This window comes from Coffea eugenioides, chromosome 9 (genome assembly GCF_003713205.1).
Source record: "Coffea eugenioides isolate CCC68of chromosome 9, Ceug_1.0, whole genome shotgun sequence".
Lineage (NCBI taxonomy): Eukaryota > Viridiplantae > Streptophyta > Magnoliopsida > Gentianales > Rubiaceae > Coffea > Coffea eugenioides.
The window spans coordinates 7937651-7954026 of NC_040043.1; the positions used below are offsets into that span (position 1 = coordinate 7937651).

A 16376-nucleotide genomic window follows, 5' to 3' on the forward strand; every position below is an offset into this window, starting at 1 on the left:
TTTTTAAATCATACATTTTAGTATTTAATTGTTATATTTTGTAAGGATATAATTATGTGGAAACCATGTGAGTTAATATTAGTACGACGAAAAAATACGTAGAAATGTAATATAAAGAATTAGTCAATTTATGAGATAATAATATAAAACCAAAAAAGAGGAAAAGACAGAAATAATATTCACATAAATAATTAGGAACATAGTCAATGCAGACCATTTCCAAAGCCAAGGAATTAATATCCCAGTAAACAATCAAAAATAATTTTCATAGTCTAATAAATACTGTAGAGCTCTTTGATTTATTTTTTAAATTTACCATATTTGTAACACCGTTTTATCACATTGTTACCAAAACAACAGAAATCTATCGAACTTGTGTCCTACCTGAACTCAGCTACATTATTACCAAAATCTTGAATCTTTTCCTTTCCAAACTTGGATATCTCCAAACCTATATAAGTGCATACAACCACTGCAATCTCATTCGTAGTCATCCATCTTCAAGAGAGAAAAAAAAAGTAAGATCATCTTCAAGAAACCAGAGCAAGCCCATAAGAATTTAAGATCGTCGGAATGGCAGCAGTTTATAGTTTCGTTGACACAGCTGCGGACCCTTTTAACAGCAGTGATCTTATGGAGTCACAACAACAATATATGCAAGCAATAGCTCTACCGGCAAACTTTGTTTCGCCTTGGGATGACGAAGATCACCCGGAAAACTTCATCCCAGGTCCGGAGGACCAGTATCAACCTCAAAGCATTCAAGAATCTTGGGAGGAGGATGAGGATCAGCCGGAAAATATTCCGCCACCGAACAGCATTCAATATGGTGGCCACTGGGACATTCCTCAAGTATATGATGAGTACGATGACGATGGTGAATCTGATGATGAGTTTGTTGATATACTTGGAGAACTGGCCGAACTGAATGGGGAGATCGTCACGTTTGGGAATGAACTCGCTGTAATTCTAGGTTTTGATGTATTATTGGACCAACGAAGTAATCTGTCCCAAGAAATAATCGCGGAACATCTGCAAACTCTGAAGTATCAAAAACTTGCTAAGCAAGATGAAGATGAAGATGAGGTTGATGAACTTTGTGTAATATGCCAGGATGAATTCAAAAGTGGAGAGATGTTGGGAACTCTAGGCTGCAGACACGAGTTTCATGCAGATTGTATCAAGAGATGGTTGCAAGTGAAGAATGTCTGCCCCATCTGCAAGCGCATGGCTGTTCATCATCAAGAAATCTAAGAGTTTCTCGGCGAGTAATCCCAACTTTTTAGGCCTGGTTGGAATTTACCTTGAGCAAGGTGACTTTGTAAATCAATTGATCAGGAAGCTTGCTACCGTTGGAGTAGCTCTATACCTGCTCTAGAACGAGAGGAGTCAGAGGATTTTTATGAAGAAAAACAGTCTTTTGCTGGCTGGAGATAGATGCCCAATACTCGGCTGAATTGGCAAATTAGTGTGGTCTCGGGGGAATTTGATTAATGCATCTTCACTAGAATTGAGTGTGGTATAGTATACTTGAACTATTTGTAAATACTTAGGATTTTTCTGTTTAGTCTCAGCCATGAAACTTGCATGAATTGTATTTTGCGATATCAATACTTACCAAAATAAATTTAAAAAAAAATAAATAGAAGTTCCTCCTAAGGTTTACTGGGCTCAATCTACTAGTGAACTTCAAACACAAGGGCTGCTGTTGTTGCCTGGTTTTCAACGTAACAAGAAGTTCTATTTATGGTGAATTGGGATGTGGAGACATTACTGGGATATGAAATAGGTGAAGGACGTGAGAATGACAATCTCAAAACGAAAATCAGACAAATTTCCATATCCCAGATATCCAACATGTTACTTTCCGGTGAATCATTTTCTTTATTGCCACTTGAAGTTTGTGATGGATTGTACTTTCATCATTCTTAGAGCTTGAATCTTGATGAAGGTTACAGAAATGGGCACATGATTCTCTTGAATGGAACGTTCAAATCAGGGCAGAGAATTGGAATGGCAACAGGGCCAAACGTTTCAACTTGGTTGTTACATTAACCGGATGACATCTGATTCGTCAGACTAACTTAAGATTTTCATATACTTCACGAATGATATTTGCAATTTCCCATCAAAATCATGCATCCTGTTATCTTTCATGCTAAGAAGTGAAAATAATGCACAGTAGGGAAAACATAATCGACATTCAGACACATGGCTGGTTTCCTATTCTTCCACGAACATTCATTTCAACGTGAAAACTGAATCATGCATAACAATCTGCAGAAATCCATTCAGTAGATTGAACACCAATTTTAAAGGTAAACTTTATTTTCAACAGAAGAAAAAATTGCATTGAAGGAGAAAAGAATGCCATCTATATAAAATTTCCATTCTGAACACCTATTAATATGGTTACAAGAATTTGATACATTACAATCAGACAAAACTTTAGCCGCCAGCAAGAGTTACCTACACTTCCACCTTTCTGTTCAGATTTAACCAAAGAATACTAGAGCCCTCTTCTGGAGTCCTGCTACACAAATAAGTCTCGGCAAGATTTTGCCCTTACTCTGGAGTCTTCTTCAACCCAAGTAAATAAATTACGTCCTATCAACAGGGAGCATGCTACTCCAAAGAAAGCAGTATTCTCCTTTGAAAGGCCAGAGGGCATTGTGCCAAAAATTACCTGACTGCAATATGGAATGAAACAACATTTGACCCATTAGGTGGCCTCTTTGGCAATTGCATATGCAACCGGAGTTCTTGATCATGCCATGCAGCCAGCTCAAGACATAGAAGATCATCTGCTTTTCCATGGTCACCGTGTTACCAACCAGCCTGGTTTATATAAAACATCTTCCTTGAAATTACGACCTGTGACAGAGGTGGATTCACCTTGACGACGAAAACACTGTATAGAATATTATTCTTGATTAGTTACTGCCAGTTCAACAAACTGAAAATATTTTAAACCCTCTATCTAGGCAATAGATGCAATTACTATCTCCCAATCCCAACAGAAACCAACAATCTGAAAGGCTTATCCTTCACTGCAATGATACAATATATACCATTCATTCTATATGCTATGGTGATTAACTCTTCAAATAAGACTTTTTTTTTTTGAACCATAATATGGATATTAGCTCAATTCCAGCCAACTTATTTAACGTGTCAGGCGCCTAGCCTTAGATCTCTCTGACAGCTCGCTGTACCAAGTGATGAATTAACATCTCAAATCCAAGCTCTTGTTCAATCATTACATGTTTTGTGGGATCATGCTCAGTCTCTTGAATATTTAGACCTCATATGGACTTTTTACAAGGCGACATATATTATGTTAGACAATTATCAGCATATGCTATGTTCCCAACTACGTTTTGGAGCATATTACTTCACCTGAGCACTCCCACAGGTCAAAGCATATATAACTATGTTACATGGACTTGGGTGCCAATGCTGAGTGACGTACATGCACATGTGCCAGATATCTAATAATACGGGGGCACAGCTATGGTACCTTAGATTCTGAATGGAGGATATGTTTGAAATCACAACTACATTTGCTAGAACCTTGGGTTGGTTTCGGTGGGTAAGGATGCGGAAAATGCTTAGAGAATGAGGAATGCTCCTATGACCATAGAAAGTTAAATACTAAGTGGCTTGATGGTATGCCAATAAGGCATAGGAGACAAATTTAAAACTTACTAAAAACTAAACAAATAAAAGGAGAAAGCCAAATTACTCACCTTATAGCAGACAATTGTGTCATCTGGGTACATTGCAAATAATTTGGTTCCAAGCCGAGCATGACAAGAATCACAAACACTCTCATCATTGATCAGCACGTGGCGTGACCTTTCCTCCAATCGTGCCAAGCTCGCATCGACATCTAAAGCACGGGATAGATTATGGACAATCTGAAGAAAGTTACCAGATTATCATGTCTCACACCCAGGAGGGAAAGATTCATGTACAGAACAAACAATGAAACTGCAAACTTTAAAACTGGTCAAGCCAGCACAAAAGAAAGCAAACAAGCTTATCTTGGCCATTGGTAGTGGTCAATGTAAGATCACATGTATGTTTGGAAACAACCAATAAGAAATGGTTCATACTGAAGTTAAACTAGTAGGCAGATTGGAGACTATTCAATCCCAACTCCTTTTTCCATGGGGTGGGAGAAAGCTTGCGTTTGATTTTGGTTGACATCAACAATAAATTTTTTATGGCCCAAAAGCAATAGATAACTTAAGAGACCACTTCATGCAATAATTTGTAAAATCCATGCATCAACAATACACAGAGTTCATATTTATTCATCCATGTCAAGATAATAGGCTTCCAAGGAGAACAAGATACAAAGGCCTCAAGGGTAACAGCTTGAATAATGCAATATGCTTCAGTGGAGACTCAAATTTGTCATCTTCCACACCAATATCTACAACTCCAGTTTTAGTCTGCACATACTAATCAAGATCACAGTGGAAGGATATAAATCTCATGAGACTGATAATAATGCAACAAAGCTGCAAGCAGGACAACCCACATTTAGCTTCCCATGGCCTTTGGTAACTGGCACAAATCTCTCTCTCTCTCTCTCTCTACCCAGATATCTGATCATCAAAAGACTTCAAGAACAACCCAAAACTAACAGTCTAATACATTGTTTCTTGACACTCAGGAAATGAAATGGTACAGAAACAAATTTTTGATAAAAGTCATATCTGATTTTCATCAATCAAGCATCAACTTACTTGCCCTTGCCAATGATGATGAAGCCGCGCCCTCAGCATTCTCAATATAGTATCCGAAGCAAGCTGGAGGGGCATGTCAGGGGACAACCTCTACAAAAAGGAGGGAAAAAAAGAACCCTATTTCAGCATCAGATATAGCAAAAGGCATAAAGAGGATCAGAGGCATTACCCTCTGTGGAACTAGATGATATTAGACCCATTATTTAGAACTCATCTCAAGCAACTTTCAACTATCAGTTTCTAACTAAGACCTATATTTTTATGTTCCAACTTCTTGAAATTGGGTTTACCTGGAGAAATGCCCAGCTATGCAACAGGCGAAAGACTCGTGATTACTGAATCAATAACACTCCTAACAACAACAGAGAGGTTCAAAAAAAAAAGATAATGATGCAACAGTATCTTAGGTCCGTGGAACCTTTGTGATATTTGTCACAAATTAATCACCAAATATCATGTCAGCGAACAACAGTTTCCTTTTACAGCTGCTATTACAGAAGTAGAACAAAATACACAAGTTTCAATTCTCTGATGCAACTCCTAAATCCATGTGAAGAATCCCTCCACATGCCCCCAACCCTCCCCCCCCCCCTCTCTCTCTTTCCCCAGGCCCCTTTTTCTCTTGGTTTTATGACATAAAAAGAAAGTAGGGAGGGTCCCACAAAAGGACAATGTTGGTATATAATCTACATGAAATACAGTCCCTCCCTTCTTTAATTAGGATAGAGAGAGAAAGCAGACATATAACAGAAAACATGCAAGGTACCTTACATTTAGCGAGACCTCAACACAATAGCAAGTGTTCAAAATTACAGTATCAAAGAGCAGAAAATTGGAAAATGGTTCCTCATCTATCTCCATATTTCCTCACTACTTGAGGTCTATTAGACTCCATAAATGACACGTTGAAATCCAAAAGCATGCTCAAATGAAATGTTAGTATAGACACGCAGATTGCATATACTCAAGAGGAAATACCTCCAAGACTTGTAAAGGGTCAAGTGCTTCTCCATGATTGTGGAGAAGGCGGACAGCAGCCTTAAACATGGGCTCTTTGCCATCCTTCGGATCCAAATACATCTCAAGCAGTCTAGGAGAAAGGCCAGATTTGAGAAAACTAAAGGAAGTTAACTTGAGACTCTTAAGTGAGACAAAGTAAGACTTACTGCATGTAGGCATCTGGTCTACCAATTTCTGCACAATATTGTTCTGCAGCTTCACAGTCCTCCAGCTTCCTGAACCGCCAGGAAATTACACAATACATATTTAAGGACCAGAATCAGAGAATAAATCACCTTAAAGTTTTCATTCAACAATTAGGAACTTATAACCAACATTTTTCATAGCTAAGTACTAATTAAACATGTAATTTGGTCTGGTATGTTACACCTGCAGATATTTCTGTAGAATTTCATTTCTACAGAATGTAAACTGAAAGTTCGTATCAAGAAGCTCAGCCTACTGCACATAATTCAAATGACCTAATACACTTCACTATTAACACATAATACAAACAAAAGACTGATGATTTCAGTGTCAAAATATCAGCACATCCTAGAAATAAAGCTACATACGAAATATTATAGCGTCTGTTTTGGATTGAAGAATATTTGGAAAAAATTTTTTAAATATTACTGTCCCACTTTTTGCGATGTAATGAATGTAAGATAAAAAGGTGGTTGAAAATATAAAAAGTTGATTGGAAACCGTGTTTCAACCAAAAAAATTCTCAAATAACTTATTATCCAAACACACTTAACTGTCCCTTGGATTACATCCATTTTAGCCCTCTTAAACTTTCCTTTAATCACAAATCAACCCTAAATCTTCTCCTTGCCAAAGTCCTAAAAGCCCCTGTTCATGTTTAAAATTTACATTAAAGAAAGCAATCAATTGAATAGATTGAATAGGTATACTTAACAGTTTGAAAAAAGAAATTGAACTGCATTAGATATACAACCTTAACCCCATTAAAAAATGACAATTTACTACCAGACATGTCTTTGAACAGTTTATATACAACCAATCAACATATGTATCAGAGTTCAAGAAAGATTTAAGGATGACAATATATTCATAGAATTTAATTAATTACTGACACCACGATATTTGTGATAAGAAATTTTAGTAGTTTCTACCAATGGTAAAACTGATTTCTTAGCACATTGCTGAGAGCATCTCAGAAACGAAGTTGCCCAGTTCACAAAGGATTGCAGGGCATGAATAATGCAATCAGAAAATTGAGGTGCAGTTTGGAATTGAAGAAATCATCACAAGGCAGCCATTCCCCAACCCCCCCCCCCCCTTCTTTCCCCACACAAGGTCGTAAATATGTATTGTAATATACAGAACTATCAACTCACAAGGCCAATATTTGGAGCACTAATGTTTCTTGACCAAGCTTCCTGTAAAGAATAGCCTGAGTAAGAAACCACAAAAACACGATCAGATGTAAGAGATACATACAGAGCAAATGGTTGAAACACTAGAAACACATCACTTGCTGAACAGAATACTCTCCAAAAAGGAAAAGTACAATAACTCCGAGATTCCCAGCAAGACTTAGTATGCTTTGTAAGAGGGAAGAACTTAAGCATCAAAAGAAGTATTCTAAGACCTTTTCCAGCCACAATTCGGATCCTTCAATCAAGTCAAGGACCTCTTCTGGGTCATACAAGTCTGAAGACTGCAAAAAGATCTGCAATCTTTCTCTAAGAGGGCTGTCAAATATTGAATTTGATCCATGATGAGAAACATTCAGCTCCTTTGAAGTTCCAGCTTCTGAATTTTGAGATCCATGTTCAATTTCATAACTTTCCAGCGCTGACTTAGCAAGCAAGAGTGCATACATTGTATGGAACTGAATGTCATCAGAATCTTGATCCTCTATCAACCATTGGAGATATCTGTCATGGATAAGGCAAGCATTATTGCGTAAAATTATCATGCAGCATCAGCCAAAGATAGGATACAGAGGAAACTCAAGAAAGGAGGAAGTTGTAGCGTATATTATACATGTTGCTGATGAATTCAGATAATTTAGCAAAATAATTTCTTTTCGCGATCAATTCTTTCATGAATAATGATTTTGTCATTGGCTTTGCTTGAGGCAAATAAAAAAAGAACAGGATAGTGCACAACTAGGATATGGATGCCCAAGAGGGTAGCTCAAAGGACAATATTTTTCTGAAAATGAAGACAATTACTCATCCAACAATAAAATCCGTTTCCCAATAAACACATAAAAAGCACTAAACAGAGAAACTGAGTCTTGTTCAGTTCGAATTGAAGCTTATCTTCAATAAAAATATGCACAAATCAAACTACTTGCAACTGTGTGAATTAAGTGGATGTTTCTTAGAATCAACTTCTATCATCTTAATAGAATAGTCCATATCTGGTCTCGCTTCCTAAGCCTCCTGATCCTGGTCCTAAGCCTTTGTCTCAATGACTGCTAGATTTCTAAATCTCCAGTAACCAACATTTGAATATTATGCGTGAAGAAACAACTTACAAGACAAATTGTAATCAAGCACAGATCACATACATTTGAGAGAGAGAATGGCAGAAATTCAATACATGAAATGGAATGTCAGATACAGAAACATAACAAGAGAGAAGCAAACATGTAGCATAATATCCAAAAAAAAAGAGGAAGGGAAAGAGATGATTCCAACAAAGATTAGGAACAGTGAATTAAAATGACTACAGGAAACTTTTAAATTTTTGAAGACCTTATATTCACCGAGCTTAATGCAATATCAGAAAAATAAAAGAGTACCTTTGAAGAATATCCACTTTTTTGGGATCAATTGCTGCTATTACCTCATCTGTGAAAAGAAGGTTTAGTGTCAGAGAGAGACATCTAAGGACAGAACTTATACTCCAATAAAAACTAGCAACCCATCAATCCAACAAAAGGAGATGAGTCTCAGTATAACATTTTACAACTATTATGCACCACAACATGCAAGCTAGCTCTACAATAACAACAAACCGTCAACTGGAATTGGAATAAACTAAAAACATTCTGGAAATAAAGCATTCAAGAACACTATTTGCATGAGTTAGTTTGTGTGCATGCATAGTTGTTTCTTTGGTTTTTTTTTTTGAAGGGGGTGGGGGGTGGGGAGGGAAGGGGCGGGGAGGAAGTCAAGAATATCATCCAAAATGTTTCATCAAAGCAGCCTTTATTTGCAATGGAACAGTTTCAACATTGAAAAATTGGGATCTGCAACACTTGTGAACTAAAATTTCACATTCCCTAAGACAATCGTGTACCAACTTGATTTCTTTTTTTATTCTTCCTTTATTCCTTTTTAATTTCTCTCTCTTTTCCTTCCATTAAATTATTAACCAAGGTAAGAATCAACTCTTCCTCTTTTCCAGAACACAAAGTTTATTTACAAAAATAGACATCCTCCCCTTCAAAGTCTGAGAAATTCTAAGACCCGCTTGCTTTAGAAATTAAATATGCATAGAAGCAAATAACAAATTGTAGTGCAAAAACTTATGATCATATCACAGCTTACCTGGAGGGAGCACATTGCTTCTTTTATCAGATATTAAAACTTGAACAGCAAGCACCGGGTTGATGTCTGCAATCTAATACCAAAAGTAAAAGCCATTAATAAAAAGATACGTTGAGCATAAGACATGCAATAATATATCTACATACCCATCCCAGATGCTGTAATACCAAATCCTGGTCAGATGACTCTTCAAGAATATTTGAAGCCTCTGCGACAGCAGTTTCCTGACCAGAGGTAACCTTCGCCAATACACGCCAAATAGCAAGAGCTTTAGAGCTCATTCCCTTACTAGCATAAAGAAATGCAAGTGTACGTAGATGCCCAGAGTCATTCAATAACATCTCTAATTCCTCCTGCACTGCCAATCAAAATAGCATGTTCAACCTTTAAATGGGCCCAAGGCCTAAAAGATACTTGAAAAGTTTCCAGTCCACAAGAACTTATCAGCACAAGCATGCCAAATTTAGCTGAAGAAACAACTACAACATTTTTAACGCAAAACCCAGCCAGAGAATGTAAAGCTCAGACCACCATCAAATTTTGCATGTGGAACCCTAAGCACAGCTTCAGCCTAAAATAACTTGACCGGAGCGACATCTCCAACAACTTACTGTTGGGGTGACATTCTCCACCATAAATGTCAGACATGAAACACTCCAAAGATAGTCAAGTTACTCATGATTAAAACAGTTAATTTACAAAACCAAAACTCATAAAGGCTGTGTAAATTATGAAAGCATCAAGTCTACATCTCATTTAACTCCAAATTCCAGTCAAATCCTTGCTTCCTCAAATACCGTTTAGCAGAAAAAAGTGATCTATACAAGCACTTAAAATCCTGCTCAATTTCAGCAAAAGAAGGAACCAGCATTGTTTTAATCTCTAGGTTCAGCCCATCAAACATTTCTGAAACCTCCAAATCTAGTCTGGAGAATTTACAATTATCAGCATTAAGGTTGATTGTCTGATAACTGCTGACTATATGTACAATCCATTGCAAGACAAGCACCAATACTCTAGGGCATCCCAGCCCTACCCTAAACACTAATGCAGGATCCATTAAATCACCAAAATTAAGTCATAATACGCCTGGAAGGTGATAGAGATGCCTTCTAACAGTAAAAATGCATTTAAAATGCCTCTAATATTTTATATGATTTGTGATTTCTGCTTTCATGTTTTCCTGTTTCCTCTTTTGCCCATGATGTGATTGTCCAAAGAATAAAGCCAGAGATAGAAACTGCTAAATCAATTAGCTTTATACAGAAGCTCGAAGTTTGAAACCACAAAAGAATCGCAACTGCATGATCCAATGATGCTATGATACCTCAACTCTTAGCTAAATCCCTTCACAAATACTGTTAAGATTCCATTCATCATAATGCACGATAACAAAAGCACAAAGGAGCCAAATGGTTCGAAGCATAAATACCACTATACAGCTGTTCTCAGAAGATGCAAGCCTTTCCATATCATCGACATGATTGAGGGCTCTATATAGGTACATCAAGAGAGTGTCAACTCCCTCCCTCACTGAAGGAGTCAAATCTTTATGACGAGACGCTTGCATATACCTATGGTAGTTAAGAAAGTGAGACTATCTTTAATAACAAACTCACAAGAAGTTACAATATTTCTTGGTGAAGCAATAGGTCTAACAGGAATTATAGACAACCTGAGCCATGATATAACATCCACATAAACCTCTCAAACAAAAGCCCACAGATAGGCAAGTGTAATCTTATCCACATAAACAAGAAATCAAGTAATGGAAATGAAAAGTAATTACCAACAGAAAATCATGAACACCTGATGAAGTTTTCAATTGCAGCCTCCAATAAGTCAGCTCTAGTTGGTGGATTTACAATAAACTCATCATCTACTGCAGTCTCAATGCCTGCTTTTTTTAGAAATATAGCTCTTTGAATAGTCTTTAATCCATCATCAACAACATTTTCAAGAGGTGTTGGTGGAGGATGCAGGCCCCAATACCGGTTCCTTGGAACCTGCAAGGAAAAAAAATTTCTCTGAACATAGCAGTAGAAACTTGTGCAACAAGCTGCACCAAGTCGACAGTACTAAGATCTGTATTTTATCCGTTCACTCAACATACACTGACTAACTGAATTACAAAGACGAAGAAAGTATCATATGCACACCAAAACATGTGACATGCCCTTTTAAGTATAACAACCATCATTGCTATCAATATGTTAAGAATCAAAATCTTAGTTTACACCAAAGGTAGTTAATCTTTCTGATATTCATTTAACGAATTACGTAAGACAATTTTTACCAATTGAAAAGTATAGTCAAGTATGTTCTTGGACCATCCAAACTAGGATCACCTAACCAGTCATGCTCTCAAAACACCAGAATCATCACCAAAACTATCTGCTATCTAACCCAACATCAGCTTTTCCAGCTAGATCTTCAGAAAGTGGGCTTTTATAAACAAATTCATAAACAACTAACACTATTTATCATTGTTTCTTCTCTTCCCAAAGTTCCATGCCAATAAGTTTAGTCCAGATAATAATTTTGCAGAAATTTCTTCAATCCAACCCCTTGATGAAGACAACCCGAGGCATTCCCACCAGCAGGCATTGTTATATTCAAAGTGGATTGCCCACATGCTATCTCCTCTATCTAAACAATGGCTATACAAATTCTTAAGAAGATATCTAGTCCGCTCATCAAGTTTCGCTAATCAGTTTTTCAGAACAGTTTACATAAGGAGCTGGAATGCCTTCTCAAGGCTTAAGCAGAATTACAGGTACAATGATATACCAAAAACATCATAACAAAAAGTATCAGCTAATACCAGAAGTGACCAGGGATTTGGGTCCCGCATGATGAAAGGGAAAAGTTCAGAAGGCTGCATTGTTTCTGAAAGCAAGAAATGATTGACTGCCTCCTCAAATTGCAAGTCAAACAGCAAGAGGAATCCTACTTGAGCATGAATAAATGATAATGTTTCCTTGGTCAATTCACCTTCACTCTGAAGCTCTTCAACCAAGGAGATGGCTTCTTTAAAGCATTTCTTCCGTAGTAGGTCTTTAATTTGTTCTTCCCAAGGTACTTTTCGATAGAAAATAACCTGACATTGAAACAAAAACCTTAAGAACTCCAAAGATTGATCATTAATAGCAGTTAATGACCTTGCATTAAAAAATAAAGTTTAAGTAATAAGACATTAGATACCCAGTGTGCACTATTCTATCACCTACAAATTGCATAAAAGCAACCAAGAGTCTCATTAAATTATCTATAACAGCGATTCTCAAGTTAGGAACCACTTCACTCTCAAATAGTAAGCATCAAGACTCGGCACCGATTTCCAACTCCAACTCCAACTCCGCAAGTAATAGTGAAGAAAATGATCACTAAACTTCCCATTCCACCAAAGAGTTGTTCAAGTAGCCTAATTTACCCTACTTGGCAATGGGGAAGCAACTGTTGAACACACATTTTCAACTTGTGAAGTACTTCATAGATTCTCAATAGTTTGATGCTATATGAGGTTAAATCTTATCATCTTATAACTGCTTTTTTATCTTTTCTAGACAAGATTTATAGTTAAGAGCTTCAGTAATCAGCTCTGCTGGCTCATTTCTGAGAAAGCTGGACATAACGATGCTACTCAGAATGAAACCTTAAAGCTGTAAAAATCTGATGGCTATCCTAACAATCTCTGCTTCATGTTGTCAATCAGCAACTGCAGCAACATAGCCTAGTTGACGATGATCTACTGTATTTTACTAGCATCATCTCCTTGCGACATTGATGATTAAACTCAACTTCAGCGTAGCTAGGAATAACACTTCAGTGGGGGTTGCCGGTGTTTCAGAAACAAACACAAACAAACTTTCAAAAGGCTTCTATACAGAAATAGGCATTTAGGCACTACCTTAGCTGCGCTAATCTAAGATCCACTTCTAGGGGTGACCAATCTAAATTCATTGAAATGCTTAATTTATTAAAACTGTTTCACGATCACTTACAATGCTCTTTGCAAGCCTGACTTCTCCTAGGCCAAAAAAACTAATTATGGAAGGGATTGCAGAGACTCCTTCAAAATTCAATCAATATAAGTTCATTCTCTGATATGGAAAAATATAATCAGCCAGCTGATGTATTGCTTAGCTATGCAAGGACACTTGATTTAGGAAAGGTTACCATTCTGTTAACACCCAATATTTTGACAATTTGTTAGAACTTAATATGAGGGAAAACATATGCAATCTAGATGGAAAAATTCATTCAGCCAAGTTCTAAAATTATTCAGCTTAACGTACATTACTTCTCCCTACTTTGAACAGCAACAGAGGAAAAAACTTCTCATGCTCAACAGCAGGAAAAAGCATATCTTTCCTTGCAATAATATCATGACTCAAACATACCACATTTACAAGTGCAGCACCTATACAGATGAAAAAGTCAGAGCATATTTGTCCTACATAATGTTAAAGCACAAATAACTAGAACTACTAAAGCTGAAGAAAGAAGACGTCAAACATTTGATGTTAGTTGATTAGATAAGCACACTTTACGAGTAATATGGTAAAACCAAACATATTTACATATAAGACAATGCCGTATACCTTTGAACTCATCGAGACAGCTACAAATTCCCCACTTACATCCTCCTGACTTGCCACGACACACGTTCCCCCGCCCGCATCACTCGATAGCATCACTACTTGCACGCAATTTCCTGATTTCTTATAATACAATTCCATCTTCCCATTCTTCACTGCAACAACATGTGATCCTATCTCCCCAATCGAATCCGGAACTCCCCGAAACACCAAGCTCCCTCCCACCGGCTGTCCTTCAGTATCCACAGTCACACCCACATTGTCCACCAGCAATAACACTCTACATTCCCTCACTAACAACTTCAACTGCGGCTGCCCCGACAACTCGGGCAACGAAAATATCAACCCACATTGCCCACTAATACAGGAATACAAAAAATACCCACTTTTATTCCCAAATATTATCGAATCATCTACCCATGCCAAATCCCTGATCATTCCCTCAAAAACCCCCAAAATTTCCTTCAAAAGCACAACTGAACCACTCGAAACCAACTCCGCCAGCACCAACTTTTTACCTGTGGCAGCCACGAAGAAACTACCACCACCACTGCTGCTGCTGCTAATACTAGAACTACCATCTTCTTTACTTTTTACACCATTCAATTTCGGCAAAATTCTATCAGAATTACTGTAGTTCTTACTGAAAAATCTACGGGCAAAAGCAGTGACTCCACCTTTAATAACACTAACTTTTTTTGGAGCTTCCAGCAAAAACGAGTCTAATAAATACAAAAAACCATCGCCAGAAAGGACAATGATCCTTTTCAGATTTTCAACCACGAGGATGGAAACTATCGCCGACCCATTTCCGATGAGGGTGTGTTTGATCACCGAGACACGGTCGTTCTCGTCGGCGGCGGGATTTAAGGAGAGTAAGTAGATAGCTCCGGTGAGGGTTCCGATGTAGATTAAAGACTGCCGAGTGTCGGAGGAAGTGGTTGAGATTGCGAGGGCTTTGATGGCGGTGGGAGCTGGGAAGACGTGTTGGTGGGTGGTTGTGGGGGTGAAGACGAAGTGGGCGACGGGTTCAATTACGGGTCGGTACTTGGGTTCGGGTTTTGATTTGGATTTGGGGTTGGCCATGGCAGATGAAGAGAAGCAGTAGGAAGCTGGATTGACTTGTAGCTTTAGAAGAGGAAAGGTAGAGTGGGGAAGAAAGTAAGAACTAAGAAGAAGAAGTTCAGTTTTTCTTTTCTTTTTCTTTTTTTTTTGCCATTTTGGTTTCTTTTTCATTTTTTTGTTCCTTTAGGTAAATTAAAATATTTTTTTTCTTATTCCCCATTTCAATACATGGCAAGCTCATATTTTTGGGCAAATAATTTCTATATTTTCTAAACCATCTTACGCAGCATCTCTGTCTCATGAGAGTTTTTTTTCTCTCTAAATAGAGAACCTTTTCCCTAGTGGTGGCAATGGGGCGAGGGTGGGGCGGGGGACACCTCCCCCAACCCTCGCCCCGTTGCATTTTAATTCCCCCCGCCCTCGTCCCGCTCAGCTTTTCCGGTGAAAGCATCCGTAGGGTTAAAAAAATTTTATTATATAATTAAATTTAAGCAAATAAACAAGTACTAAAATATCAACACATCATCAAATTATTATTCATTGTAACTTCACAATTGAAACTCATAAAAATAATTAAACAAAGGTTATTTGAATATAATCTAATATGATAAAACAAATATAACTAAAATAATCAAGTTTTCACTTTTGATACAAATACAATCACTAAATTGTTATTATTTTTTTTTAGAAAAAAGTGTTATTGTATTAAGTGTAGTTAGATATTTAACATAAATGTATTAATAAATTTAATATAAATAATTAATAATTTTTATTAATAGACATATATAATTAGTAGTATAATTGATAATATCATTATATATATAATTATGTATATATATATATATATTTTCCAAACGGGAAAAAAATGCCCCCCATCCCTGTCCCAACCCCCGCCCCAATGACCTCCTGTGGGACGAGTGCCCGCTCCCATTCCCCTCCCTACTTTTTTCCGTGTGTGTGTGAGTACGTGAAACTACTTTTCAAATTTCCCATTCTTTCACCTTTTCCAAAATTTAAACAAAAATTTAAAGGGCCATCAAAGCAAAAGATCTGACTCATTTCAGCAAGCAATTATCAAATTCTTCGCCTATATAGATGGAATAAAGCATATAACATTCGAATTCATACAGGGTCTTCACCATTCTCCATTCAAAGTGTTTAGCTCAGATTGACTTGATTTAGCTCAACTTGCATTTTGATTTGTTTTTCATATTTGTTTTCTATCCTTTCTTCATTGTTTGTGTTCGTAACTTGTCTTTGAGTCTTACTAATTCCTGTTTTCTACTAAGTTTGGTCAGGATCGTAGAGAAAATTGTTCTTCTAAGTTTGAGTTCTGAAATAGGAGGAGCTAAAGTTTATTTGTCCAGAAAGCATTGAGGAATCTATTCGGCCTTTAATCTGCATGGCAAAGGAGTTGGAGG

General features: G+C 37.2%; 2 protein-coding genes across 5 annotated transcripts; one reads left to right on the top strand and one right to left on the bottom strand.

Annotated features, from left to right (window-relative positions):
- The first annotated feature begins 573 nt into the window (after positions 1-573).
- Positions 574-1254, top strand: LOC113782118 (E3 ubiquitin ligase BIG BROTHER-related-like). The gene has a single exon (XM_027328028.1). It carries the CDS (start codon positions 574-576, stop codon positions 1252-1254), a length of 681 nt encoding a protein of 226 aa, XP_027183829.1.
- A 1070-nt stretch (positions 1255-2324) lies between these two features.
- Positions 2325-15023, bottom strand: LOC113783781 (vacuolar sorting protein 3). 4 transcript variants are annotated; one of them, XR_003469977.1, is made up of 15 exons: positions 13894-15023; positions 12114-12389; positions 11099-11295; positions 10722-10863; positions 9436-9642; positions 9290-9362; positions 8539-8587; positions 7375-7663; positions 7121-7176; positions 5924-5992; positions 5736-5847; positions 4758-4847; positions 3750-3920; positions 2687-2911; positions 2325-2530 (listed from the first exon to the last, which is right to left on the bottom strand). XR_003469977.1 is itself a non-coding variant. In XM_027329989.1 (15 exons), exons 1-15 carry the CDS (start codon positions 14974-14976, stop codon positions 2819-2821), a joined length of 2802 nt encoding a protein of 933 aa, XP_027185790.1. In that variant the 5' UTR covers positions 14977-15023; the 3' UTR covers positions 2325-2818. The 4 variants fall into 4 exon arrangements, 2 of the variants coding, with proteins under 2 accessions (XP_027185790.1, XP_027185789.1); XM_027329989.1 differs by having other exon boundaries at positions 2325-2911; positions 12114-12178; positions 12284-12389; XM_027329988.1 differs by having other exon boundaries at positions 2325-2911.
- Positions 15024-16376: the final 1353 nt, after the last annotated feature.